Source organism: Cavia porcellus, unplaced genomic scaffold (genome assembly GCF_034190915.1).
Source record: "Cavia porcellus strain 051 isolate PalLab524CR breed Dunkin Hartley unplaced genomic scaffold, mCavPor4.1 scaffold_13, whole genome shotgun sequence".
Lineage (NCBI taxonomy): Eukaryota > Metazoa > Chordata > Mammalia > Rodentia > Caviidae > Cavia > Cavia porcellus.
Window position 1 is genome coordinate 55,643,894 of NW_026947496.1, and position 13,545 is coordinate 55,657,438.

Genomic DNA, 13,545 nt, shown 5'->3' on the forward strand with positions numbered 1-13,545 from the left:
AAACCCTTGAGATATCAGGTGTCAAGGTGGCCAATTAGAACAAGAAGCCAGATGGAAATTAGTGATCAAGTCTTTATCTGTGTAACTGCAACAGTGCAGCATGAGACAAAAAGAAACTCTGCTCCACAGTTTGATCAGTTAAGGTTCACTAGAGGAAAAGAGTGTATGTGTGTGTGTGTGTGTGTGTGTATGTATACACATTATTTTATATGTTTTAAAAATATATATATTATAAATATATTTACATGTGTAGTACATATTTTTATGTATGTATGAATAGATAGATAGATAAATAATTTTACAAGGCAGCCTTTCACTGGCCGCCTGCAGAGTTAGTGTGGAAGAATGCAAAAGGGCCATCTGCACACTGAAGACACAGAGGATCTATCAAATGTTGAAGACCTGGTACTCCTGTATTTATGAGGGAAGCCAAAGGGTCTAAACTGGAAGGCTGAAGAGCCTGTGCTGGAAGCCTGGAGATGGACATCCAAAGGCAGTGGTGAAGACTGGACTCCTCTAAAGAAGCAGAAGTGAAACTTCCTTTCTTATTCCAACCAGGCTACAAGCCTATTGGCTGATACCACCTGTACCCGGGGTAAATCTTCCATCATCAGTCAGTCATCCAGACTCACCCAGAACTGTGTTAAACCAATCTGCTAGTCATTTCTTATTCAAACTGACACCACAGTTAAGTATCACACCAGTATTCCAGGATCTCCCTTCAATGGAATACTGGTGAGGTCAAGTGCATGCAGCACAGACTGTGGGAATCTTCTTACTGACAAGGAGCCCCAAACAAAAGACTACACGGCATCTTTATGGACCCATGGGATAAGGCTGGGGTTGGAGGAGGCTAAAGGGATAGGAGGAGAAAAGTACTGAGTTAAAGTGCAGAAAAGTACTTCCAGATGTAGAAACCTGGGCTAGAAGTGCAGATCTGTGTTTGATGGTGGCTGGTGTGGGGCAGAGGCCTATGTCCTCATTTGCAACTCTCTTGAAAAAACTGCAGTACACTGGCTAGCCACCAAATCTGACCTCAAAGGGCAGCTTCAAGGCCTTCCAGACAAGGCCTATAATAGTTTATTGTTGGATCTGGGAAATAAAATACAGTGGTACCCTCTTACCCATGTTTTGCTTTCTATAGTTTCAATTAGCATGCCCAACCATGGCCCAAAATAGTAAATGGAAAATTCCAGAAGTAAATATATAATGAGTTTTAAATTTATGCTCCTCTGAGTAGCTTGATGAAATCTCACCCCAGCCATTCTGTCCAGCCCAAGATGCCAACCATTCCTTTGTCACGTATATCCACAGCATATATTTACTTGCCTCTCAGTCATTCAAGTAGGATTTGTTTCTGTCCATGGTTTCAGGCATCCACTAGGAGTCTGGAAATGTATCCCCCACAGATGGAGAAAGGCTGTTGTATAAACTTTTGGCATTGAGTGGGGCCTCTCAGAACGTGGGCCACCCTTACTTCTTTGAAGAAACGGACCTGCAAGTGTTAAGGAGGAGTTAGAGACATATGTGAAATATCTTCTTGCCATAAATAGGAAGTGAAAGAACTTTACTTTGGTTTACCACCTAAAGTCATGTCAAGTGCTACCTCTGAAGCTTTGCCTCCCACACTTACAGCAGCATTTCTCTTTCCCTTAAGATGCTGAGAGAAGATGAAGAGCAGGCACTTTCACTGATTACTCTCTTCAAATTGTAATTCCAAGACATAGACGTAAATGTTTTTTATATTTTTAAGTCGGAAAAAATTAAAAGAAGAAGGCCAGGGATTTGGGTCAGCGGCATAAGTGCCTGCCTGGCAAGTATGAGGTCATGAGTTCAATCCCCGGTACAAAAAATAAATAAATAAATAAATATAAGAGTAATATTTTATGACATGAGAAAAGGATATAAATACAAATTTCTGCATTCATAAGTGAAGTCATATTAGAACATGATGGGACACATTTATTCATGTGTTCTTTGTGGCTGCTTTGGTGCTGCAATAGTAGAGATGATTGATTATGGTAGTGTCTAGAGGGCTCACAAAGTCTAACACACTGTACTTAGACTGGCTCCCTTTATGGAAAAAGTTTGCAAATCTCTAACATAAAGTATTGGCTTCATTAGAGACTTTTTTTCTTAAGGACCTAGGGGTTTCACAGGGAGGGTTGTCCTGAGTGAGGCGTGGGGTGAATACCTTGGTTACTAATACATTTTTTGTGTACATTTTGCTAGGGAGAGTCCCAGGGGATTCCAGCTCTGGAAATCCCAGGGTTGTCTTTTGTTCAGGTAAAGAACAAAGTACACATCTATGCTAACAGTTCTTTCTTCTCTTGTATTTCCCACTGTTTGATTTTCAAAGGCTAGATGGTTAAATTGCATAGAAAATGTGTTCTGTACTCAGTGGTATTCTTACATTTAAATATTAAAACAGTGACTCTAGGGGAAATCCATTCAGGCCTACAGGGGGAGGGTAAGTAAATGTGTAGCAGCTGTGAGTGTGTCAAACACTCTCTGTTTTCTTTTGTAATGTGTCAGCCCTAGTTTGGAATTGAGCAATTGTGGGTCTTGAGATACAACTCATCTTGTTTTCTGTGGGATCAGAAAGAGGGTCAAATAACTTTGTGTGTGTATGTTTATGTGTGTGATTCTGCTTAATCAGTGTTCCTCAGATCAACCTAAAAAGATCTTTTTCATTCAGGCCTTTCAATCAGGAAAATCGCTATTCCAAAACTGAAATATGAGTGAATACAAAAAGATTCATCACAAAATGTTTCCCCGCCTTTTACAGTCCTGTGACCCGTGGTGTAGCCGTCAGAGCCTGGCTGTGGGCCTAGACGCCTTCACTTCAAATCCCATTTTCTTGAAATGAAACGTGAAAGAATGTGCTGGTGGGGGAAGGCAGATGGTACTCATAAACAAAGAACAACAAAAATCCCTCCAGATAGTGAAAGATATTAAGGAGGAGTGAGATGAGCCAAGGGGTGGATGCAGAGTCTTGGGATTGCCAGGAGAGCTCATGTCCCTATATTGAGGGCCATCAAGAAAGACCTCTGGAGGTTTAGGACTTAGGCAGAGGTAGCCATTGAGGAAACCCAAGAAGATCATGGAAGCAGAAGAAATAACTCCTCAGAAAGTTCTTGAGGAGGGATGAATTTGTCGTGTCTAAAGCACTTGGTGGAGACCACCATGACTGGAATGGCTGGCTAGGTAAGAAGAAAAGAGGGGAACCTTCTGGGTCGCTTTAGCCTTCAAAACAAGGAAAGAGTTGAACAAATGAGAGGGAGTGACAAGCTCTGGTTTATGCTTGAAAAATATTCCCTTTATAACTTGGCAGAAGTGGTGCAAGAGGGGGTTTGCTAGACTAATTGCAGCGGTGCTGGTGGAGATGGGCTGGGAAGAGGAGAGAGAAGCAAGTTCTGGGAAGGCAGTCGCAGAGTTTCCAAGGCTTGCTCATGGGCTGGGGATAGGAGAGCAAAGGAGTTGGCTGCGTGCTTTCCACTCATTGCATTCCATTTATTGGGGGCATAGTGGTGAAAATGACAGATTTCAGCCTGGTTTGAGTGGGTGAGGGGTGGGGTGAGGTTATGAATGGTAGATTGTGCTAGAAAAGAAAAAGTGTCCCAGTCCTAATCAGGAGACAGAACTTTCTTGAGTCATACATAATCTCTGGGAAGAAATTTGCATTTCTGTTAAACTTCCTGAAATGATTGATGACCTTTAAAGGCCCTAAAATTTACACTAGGAAATCAGATACCCACCCACTCTGCTCTCAGGCTATTGTATGTCCTGCTTTTTAACTATTGTTTTTTCTTTTTCCTCTCTGGTCTTTCCTTGTAAAATGTCTTTGCCAAGAATAAAATCTTTGACTTCATGTCCTAGTGGCTTTTCCCCAAAATATGATAAATTTTGACATGTGCTCATGACTAAATAGTACAAGGAATTTGTCTTGGAAAATATGCCTCATAGATGTAGCCCATGAGAAAGCAGGATTAAAACAAAAACACCACAAATGTCCAATGCTAGGAGGAAGGAGGCAGCAAGCTAGATTTGAAAGTACACACTTACAATCCTAGTCCTCAGGGAAGCTATTGCAGGAAGATCATCGTGAGTTTGAGGCCAGGCTGAACTAAATAATAAGACCTGTCTCAAAATAAAACATAACAAAAATTGGCACCAGAATTACTAAAATAAAATTCTTTGCCAGTCAGGCATGGTGGTGCATGCTTGTAATCCCAGCACTTGGGAGGCTGAGGCAGAAGGATTGGTAGAAGTTGGAGACCAGCCTGGGCTGAAAGAGTGTTCAACGCCAGCTCGAACTGCATAGAGAGACCCTGTCTCAAAAAAAAAAAAAAAAAAAAATCATTGCCAATGAATTTCACTAGCAATTGCTAAACTCTGGGCTTTGTGAGATAGTCATAGATGTACCCTAAAGGTGCTTCATAAAGATTGCCTCAGCAACAAAAAATAGGAAGAAGTCAATGTCAAGTGAGTGTTTACCTGAGTTTTGCTTCTGCTCAGCATAAACTTGTTTTGTATAGACTGTCTCCCCCTTAGAGATATCATTATTTTCAGATATTAAGAACTTTAACAACCCAACTACATCATCTTTCTCTTTTTTTTTTTTAATCGGTACCTGGGATGGAACTCATGACTGCCTCCTTGCAAGGCAGGTGCTCATGCTGCTGAGCTAAATCCCCAGCCCCTTTTTTGCGGCAGGGTTTCATTGTGTGGTTCAGGCTGACCTGGAACTCACTATGTAGCTTAGGCTGGCTTTGAACTTACAGGGATCTTCCTGCCTCAGCCCCCCTAGTGCTGGGATTACAAATATACACCACTATGCCCAGCTTCATCTTTGTTTATTTTCTTTCTTTTCTTTTCTTTTCTTTTTTTTTAAGTGGTAAACAAATTTAGATCCAGAGAGGTTAAATTACTGTGTGAGGCTGTACTGCCCGGTGAAGATTTGAAGTTAGGTCCTTAGAAATCCTTTCATTAATGCATGCAAAACTGTGCCTACATGCTTTCAGTCAGCACTTGTGTTGTTAGTAAAAGTGATTCATGTTTTCAGTGGCATCTCAATGAGTAAAATAAACTTTCTAAAAATTTCTCTCTCTCTCTCTCTCTCTCTCTCTCTCTCTCTAATCATCATACAGTTTCCCTTTCAAGACAATCTCTTTCAATCCATGTATTACCCTCTCCAGCTGAAGTTTTTGGAAACTGTGCACACTCTTTGTGGACGAATCCCACAGGTTTTTCTGAAGCAAATTGAGAAAACAATGAAAAGGGCCTATGAGAGGCACGTCATCGTCCACGTCGGCCCCAACTACATGCACTGAATATGTTGTCTTGTTGCAAGTCAATTAGACATCTCGTGACCAAGGAAACATTAATCTTTATGCAACCAGGATCTTTCTGTGTGAATATTTTATGGTGTTCATGAGTACTGACTGGTAAAATTTTGCTGAATTAGTTGCCCCTCGAAGAGAATGTTTTCCCTTCATTTTTTTCTAACTCTGTTTTGGAAAAAAAAATTAAAGAACCTATTTCACATTGCTCCAGCAGGATATGCTCACAATGAAAAGGAAGCTTTGAGAGCTTTCCAACCTGTTCAGTGTTGGGACCCTTTCACCCGTACCCAGGGTGTTATATTTCTCCAGTACTCCTGAGGCTCTTTCCGTGCAACTCGCTCTCTCCCACCTTTGTTTTAAAATCAATACAAAGAGATCAGGGGCCAAAGTCAAGATTAGGGCCATCATAATTCTACCAATCTGTGGAAAAGATTATTACCATTTTACTGTATTTCCTTTCACCCCCACATCTTTTTTTCCTACCTTCTGTATCTCCTATTATAACACATACTAAAAACAGGCAGTCTCAGTAAAAGTATGCCTCAACACTGAGATTTTTTCTTACGTAGAAGATTAAAAAGCTTGACAAGATCATTATGTTTATGTTTATCTGGGACAAGCATTCAAATTTCAGCTAATTGGACAGTGTTAAAAGATAAAGCATGTATCTGAGGGCATTTCTCACGAAAATTGTTTAAATTCACGGAGGACTATTTCAGCAGAAGTTGCTATACAACAATAACATCTGAAAGAAAATTTCAATAATTTTATCAAATCCAAGAAATTTCTTTAGCAAAGAGATATGATTTTATGTTTGTCCTGACACAAAAACACTTGATCTCTTAAGTCCTTGCTATGAGTGATCATTTCTCTCCTTTAGTAAATGTGCTGCCAAAAGGAGAACTCATTTCTCTCCTTTGAATTCTTGGACAACAGGTCAAAAAATCTACAGACTAACGTCAGGTTTAATGTGTTCAAAGTAAATAGTACAGCTAATTCCATTGGCAAGAAACTTGAATTTCTTACCAGCCTGAGAAAGGTCTTTTTCCTCTAGGAGCTGTTAGCAAAGAAACATTGCAGGGCTTATCACCTAGGACAGTAGAGGAAGTTCTATATTCTATTCCCCAAAGGGTCTTGACTTAATCCCTAGTTACTCAGAAGGTTGGTACAGCATAGGGGCATTTTGCATATTTTATTTATCTTAAATTACTTTTGCATAAATGACCTCTTTCATATTTCTGACAGCCTAGTGAACTTAGCAGGGGTCTATGTCATCTCCATTAGGTAAACAAGGAAATTGTAACACAAGAATTGAACATACTCTACCATTGCCTGCCTCTTTCTTTCTTTCTTTCTTTCTTCTTATTCCTTCCTTCCTACCTTCCTTCCTTCCTTTCTCTTTGTTTTGTTTTTTTTTTTTTTTTTTGAAACAGGATCTTGTCATGTAGTTCAGGCTGGCCTTGAACTCACTATGGAGCCCAGACTGGCCTCAACCTTGTATGAATCCTCCTGCCTCAGTCTCCTGAGTACTGGAATTATAGGAGTATAATTGCTTTTTTATAAAGTCTGTGTGAGATGCATCCTATTTTACAGAAAATAAAAGTATTGAATATGTTTTATCATACATTAAAAGCAATCTGAAAGTATAAAATAAAAAGTACAATTTTGTTCTTGTAAATATATATACAGAATACAGTAGACTATCATAGGTGCTGTATTAAAGAAAATCTCTTACTCTGAGAAAAGTGCAGTGTATAAAAATCTGAGTGCTACATAGAAATGTATAAATATCAGCTAATGTTATTATGTGGCACAATTATGGTTATGACAAATTTAAATCTAAAATGTTAGGGTAATAGCCCATACTTTCCTTTTGATCACCTGGATGGCCTGTGTTTGGTTATTTTTGTTAATGAATCTATCATTATGATGTGAAATACTTACTTTGCTGTCATATTGTTTTCTCATTTCATACCAGTGACATCATCCATTATATCTTTTGTGGTAGACCTTGTGTCCATGGTATGTGCACAGAGGATACAGAGCAATTTTTAATTATCTTTTGTTGTGAGAAAATATATCTTACATATTCAAAAGTGGGGTTTTAGTGAAAGAGCCAGGATATGAGCATGGTTTTCTTTCCACCTGTCCATAATGGCCAGTGACCCACAAATGTTGCTCAGACATTCTGGCTGATTTAAAGAACTTCCTTTAATCCTTTGGTGAATTCAAAGACTTGGAGTCGGATTTAAGGACTTCAAATACAATTCCTTTTTTTTTTTTTTCCTTTTTTAAAATGAGAGCCAGGATTACTCACACTGAATATGCAGGCAAGGTTGCCAACAACTGATGATAGAACTCTGGAACATTCTAGAATGATAAATCATAAACCTGCTATGTCCTGAAACTTGAGGTGAGTTTGGTGGAAAATTTGCTTTACCAACGCCTTCTACATGGAAGTGCTAATTATTTTCTACATGAGTCATTGTTTTCCCTGCCTTGGGTATCTTCAGCAAACACCTTTAGAAGGTAACACCTTTGAGAAATGGGAGCCACAAATTTTAATTCAACTGACTTTTAAAACATGCAATTTGTGGTCTGAAGTTTGCCAGAGGTTGGCTGTATTACAACCTCAGATTGTGCATTGAATTTACGCGAGGAAAATGAGAGCTAGTTCTGTCCTGACCTACTGTCCTGCCCTCCTCTCATTTTCCCTCTCTTACTCTCCCTAACCTCCTCCCTTTTGTCTCTCTCTCCTCTCATTTTCATTTGGTCTAAGATTTTGTTTCACCCGTACAACTATGGAGCGCCATTGGAAGATGAAAGAAGTTTCTAATAGCAAAATGTGCTGGTAATTTTGTACACATGGAGGTTGAAACTTCCAACAGTAGAGCCACTAGAAGTGCTGATAGCTTTTTAAGTCTCTCTCTAATACAAATCTGAGAAATTGTGTGACTTCCATTGAAAATGATAATATTTAAAAAATAAATGCCTACAAAATTGCCCTGAGTTTTTCTTCTACTTCCAAAATGACAACTTAGCATTTGGGGCCTAATACTGTAAGAATTACTATTTATATGAAATTGTTTCATAGTCATCCCTTCTATCTCAAACTGATTTGACTTTTGCTGAATTTGATACTGAAATGAGTATTTACTTGGACTCAGGGAGGTTGAAGAGGATTTTCTTTTATTGTGACAATAACGTAAGCAAAAATAAGCAAGCCAAATAACACCAAGCTATTTGTATTATAATTTACAGTGATCGATTACCAAATAATGATTGAGTAACTGAATGATCATTTTGATCTACCCTGCAAACAGGACAGCATTCATTCAAATTTAGGTTTATGTTTAAATATTGCCTGATATTTATATATAAAAGACAAATGGCATGTATTTGGCAAATCAATGTAAACATGATGTCAGGACCAAACTCAGAAATATATTGAATTCAGAAATATGTTGAGTTTCCTGCAAATACACATTATCTCCTTTTTATTAGAATGGCAGGCAACTTTTTTCATGTCTGTCTATTTTTCTTCTGTTTTTTCATATTCCCCTTTCATTTCCACCTTTCTCTTTCTGTTTACAATGCAAGCTCCAGTGACAGTGATACAACATGGAGAATCCCTGGGGAGCCAGATCTAATTTCTGTTATTTAGATCAGATCTTTCATGATGAGTATTTTAGAAGTTTAAAAAAACAATCAACATAGTACATACATACACACCATATTCCTATTAAAAGATGAACCAGCCTGGACTACAAAGTAAGCTCAAGGCCACCCTGAACTGTAGTGAGACCTGTCTCAAAAAGACGAAAAATAAATAAATTTTTTAAAAAGTTGGACAAATGTTTGTCATGCCTGTAACTGAGTTATAGTCAAACTTTAAGTCAAATCATTGCATAATTGTGTTGTTTGTATTTAAAGCTGGAGCATTCTTTGCTAGAGACACAGTTTTGTCCTAGTTTTTATTTTTCACAGGTCAAAACTAGAAAAATTCTCTTGAGTCTTCAAGATAAAGCACTTATGTTTGTATCAGCATATGCGTGAACATGTAAGAATCAGGTGCAGTTTCTGCTTCATCAGGTTTACATGTTTATGTTGTCACTGAAAAACTGTACCCATGTTTATAGCTCCCAAGGAGACCCTTACTGCATTTTTTATGTTGGAAAACTTTATTTTTGTGATTTTTGTTAGCAAAAACATAAGCATCAAAAAGAATACTCCAAAGAATGAGTTACTACCGCAAATGAAATGAAACTCAAGTATGATTTAATTACTGTGTTGTCTTTTTAAATGTCACTTCCTGTTTTACCTTTTGTCTTTTTTTTTAATTAAAAGCTTTAAATATGTGTCTTTTGGTGGTGTTCTGGAATCATGTATTTTTTTTCTTTGTAAGATTTCAAGTTTAAAAAATTATAATGTGACATTGTGATATTTAAACCTGACAAGTGAATAAATATTTAGTTAAGTAGCTTAGTCTATTTTTTAAAAATCATTAAAGTTTTGCTTTGTTCCTAAAATTACTATGCTTTAAAGTTTATGTTATTTGGCTTTAATGGTGTTTTGTGTTTGAGATAAAAAGTTTGAAGAATATGAAAATGTGTCCTCCCCATTCCTGCATTATGTTTAATAAAATTAAGCCTGACTTGTTAGCTAGTATACTTTCAAAACTACCTAAACTGTGCCAAGACTTTTGAATTGATATAAATGTTTCTTCCCAAAATCCCAAGTCCAGTGATGGCAAACCTGTGACATGCTGTGGTGGGCTATATGTTATCACTGAAAGCTCTAAAGAGTTTGCCTTCTCTGCCCTAATCTTTTCTTTAAATCAGAACAAGTCACTCAATTCATCTACAGTGTTTCCTCCTATACGATTAAAACAAAAACTTTAAATGCAAAGGTATTTGAAAATGGATTTCTAGAATAACTGGTCCCACCTCAGATTATTGTGGAGGTGTATATAAGGTACTGCATCCATTTGGACAAAACCAACCTTAAATCCTAGTTGTACTGTGTTCTAAGAGTGTGAGACCCAGGCTACCTTTCCAGACCCTTTTGGACTGCTGGAATAAGGCTGATGATGACCCTTTCCATAGACAGACATGAGGAATAAATCAAATGACATTATGAAGTGTTTGACATGTGGTAAATGCGCAATATACTCACTAGTGTCCGACCTGTTGGCTTACTTGGGCTGCACCGAATGAAGAGGAATTGTCTTGAGCTGCATATAAAATATATTTTTTAGTTAACATATATGAATAAACTGTTTCACATTTTATTATAGCATTTTAAAAATACAAGTCCAAGATTAAGCATTTAAAAAGAAAACACACATCTACTCCATAACAATAAATGCCATTCACTTACAGATGCACACACATGGAGGTAGGTTAAAATGCTATCATCAGCAATCACTGCGTTTTACTCACCACCTGCACTAGTGTCTGATACATGAGGAGCCTGGCTAAATGTGTGGGGCAGGCTCGGAAAGCCAAGTTAGCAGTGCACTGAGCCCTCCCCACACAGCACTCTGTTGTCTCTATGGTCCGTGCTTGAGCCCTGCACAATCGAGTCATGAAAAAAATTCACTGAATATCACATGATGATGTTAAAAGTGTTGGATGTGGGGCTGCACCACCAGCTGTCCAGGGATACATGTCACTTGTTGCTTGAGCATGCCTATGTTCCTACTACAGGAACCTGTCTGCTATGCTGGGAAGCTGTGATACAGTGAAACCTGTTGGCTTGGACCAGTCCAGATCCCACAAATGCTGGTCCTGTCGTGGCTGGTAACCTCCAGAATAGTAGAGAATCTGTTTTTCCTTGTGTTTGAGTTCAGATTAAATATTCTCCAAAATTCATTTCAGTTCTACAGTGAGGGTAAAATGTTTAGGAGATTAAAAAATAAAAGAAGTTTGGTTCTAAGAATGTAGGAGAATGTCACATATACTAGTCCTTAATATCTATTCCATGATTGTTTTCTTAAGACTGTATTTTGAAGTAAGGAAATTTGCCTTTGTAACTTTATAGTGATACATATGAAGGAGAATAATGAATATTGAATACTGGCTAAATTAATTTTTTTTCTTTTTTCTTTCTTTTTTTTTGAGTCAGAATATCTTTATATAGTTCAAACTGACCTCAAACTCATTTTACAGCTTAAGATGTCCGCAAATTCACAGTGATCTTCCTGCCTCAACATCCCTAGTGCTGAGATTACATGCATGTACTGCCTCCCCTGGCCAGATTCACTTGTAGATGTCTAGAAAACCTCCTTTCCACCTCCTTGACCACATCTTGAATTATTGTCTGAGCTCACATCCGCCACAATTCACTGATTTCCATATATTCTGGTTTCTTTTTGTTCTCTTCCCTGATGAAATGAAGCTGTTTCATACAACGGGGCTTTGCACATCTCTGCAATGGTTCACCTCACCATTTACTTTCTTCTGCCTAGCAAATGTCTACTCTGTGTTAGGTCCCAATGTAAATGTCATTCATTTCCTTATGGATGCCTCCTCTGGCCCACCTTCTGAGGGCAGGTCTTCCTCTTATATTTGTTTGTACGTGTCTCCCTGCACTTACTTTTGGAGGTACTATCTATTGAAACATTATTTATTTATATAAAACTTTTTAAGTCCATTGGTTACCTTCCCCAGTATACACAAAGTTCCTTCGGGGTACAGTCGTCATCTTTTTGAAAAGATTTTGGCCCAGACGGGACACAGTAGCTGGTAAAGCCTTGGAGGCTGAACCAAGAAGCTCTATCTTGAGGTTATCTTCCCTGCCCCTAGGAATTCACCTGTGGCGCGAAATGAATACCAATTGGTTACCTGTGCATCATTAATGCCCCTTAGGCACCACCCCAAACCTAAGCTACATGTATGCCCCCACTCCACGTGTCCGACAGAATGCCAGCCCCCGGCGACCCCGGAGGGTCAGGGGGTCTCTCCCCACATTCTTAAAATAAAGGTCATTTATATTTCATACTTCTTATCTTTTCAGCCACACCAGAATTCCATCGCTTTTATTCTCTGCTCTACACTTCAAAGCTTCAATGACTAACATTTTTAATTTTCAGGGAATATTTAAGGAATGTATGTCTTAGTTACTTTTTACTCATCGCTGAGACAAAATACCTGAAGCCCAAGTTGGGAAAGGAAAGGTTTATTTCTTACAGTTTTGGGAGGTTTCAGTCCACACTCAGTTGGATCCAAGGCAGGCGGGCATGGCTGGGCCACAGTTCATGGTGGCTGCAAAAAGCAAGCAGGAACCAGCAAAGAGCAAGACACACCTTCTTCCTGCCATTACATCACATCCTGGCTCCACCCCTTTGTGAGTGGAGCACTGACACCATCAATCCAAGCACTAGACAATGAATCATCACAAATGCACAATGCAAACTCATGAGGCCTGGGGACCACAGACATAAACCATAACAATGTATAAATGAAATGATTCAACTGCATCCCAAACTAGGACCAGTGCTTATCAGTGAAGCTTCATAACAGAATATACTGATCTTGAGTATTCCTGAAAACTATTTTTCCTGTAAATGGTGTTACTAAGCTCTAACAGCATATCCTATGCAGTTTCATTTATGGAAAGTATAATGAGTCACTTAATTTCTTAGAGATTTATTTATTTACCCATGGCTGGGTCAGATGATATTTAAGTTCTTCTGTGTTTAAACACTATTTCCACAATCTGTTCTTTATGGCTCTGTGGTGGATATTGTTGGGAATTCGGCTGCCTGGAAACCACTGTACTCTTGGTACCAATTACTACAGCTTAAACTGCCTAAATTATGATAACAACACAGATCAGCTAGTGTAGGGGGAAAAAGGGGGACTGACTCATGAGTGAAAAGTCCAGAAATAGTTCTGGATTCAAAGGCTCAGATGATGGAAAGGGAAAGTATCATTTTAATAAAATTTTTTCATGATTGTTTTAGTCTTTTTTGAGACAGGGTCTCACTCTGTAGTTCAGGCTGGTCTCAAACTCCCAGCCATCCTCCTGTCTCAGCCTCCCTCCCAAGTGCTAGGATTACAGGCATGTACCACCATGCCTGGCTATGAATGTTTTATTTAAAACTATACATTCTTCTATTCTAGCTATTAAAATCCCATGTCATTTCAAAAGAATCATTACATCCTAGAAGAAATACATTGTCTCCATGTTTAGATGA

The 13,545-nt window shown here is 38.5% G+C and overlaps 1 protein-coding gene and 1 long non-coding RNA gene across 2 annotated transcripts in view; one reads left to right on the top strand and one right to left on the bottom strand.

Moving 5' to 3' along the window:
* The window catches only part of Gxylt2 (glucoside xylosyltransferase 2), an 83,381-nt gene extending 73,507 nt beyond the window's left edge, over positions 1-9,874 (top strand). Inside the window, exon 7 of the mRNA XM_063260252.1 lies at positions 5,151-9,874. Coding sequence (XP_063116322.1) covers positions 5,151-5,333 — 183 coding nt within the window. The 3' untranslated portion in view covers positions 5,334-9,874. The remainder of the gene's footprint in view (positions 1-5,150) is intronic.
* LOC134478566 (uncharacterized) lies at positions 1,131-12,650 on the bottom strand. The gene is made up of 3 exons (XR_010051281.1): positions 12,536-12,650; positions 10,521-10,578; positions 1,131-1,495 (listed from the first exon to the last, which is right to left on the bottom strand). It is a non-coding gene; the product is annotated as an uncharacterized LOC134478566 (long non-coding RNA).
* Between the last annotated feature and the right edge of the window lie 895 nt (positions 12,651-13,545).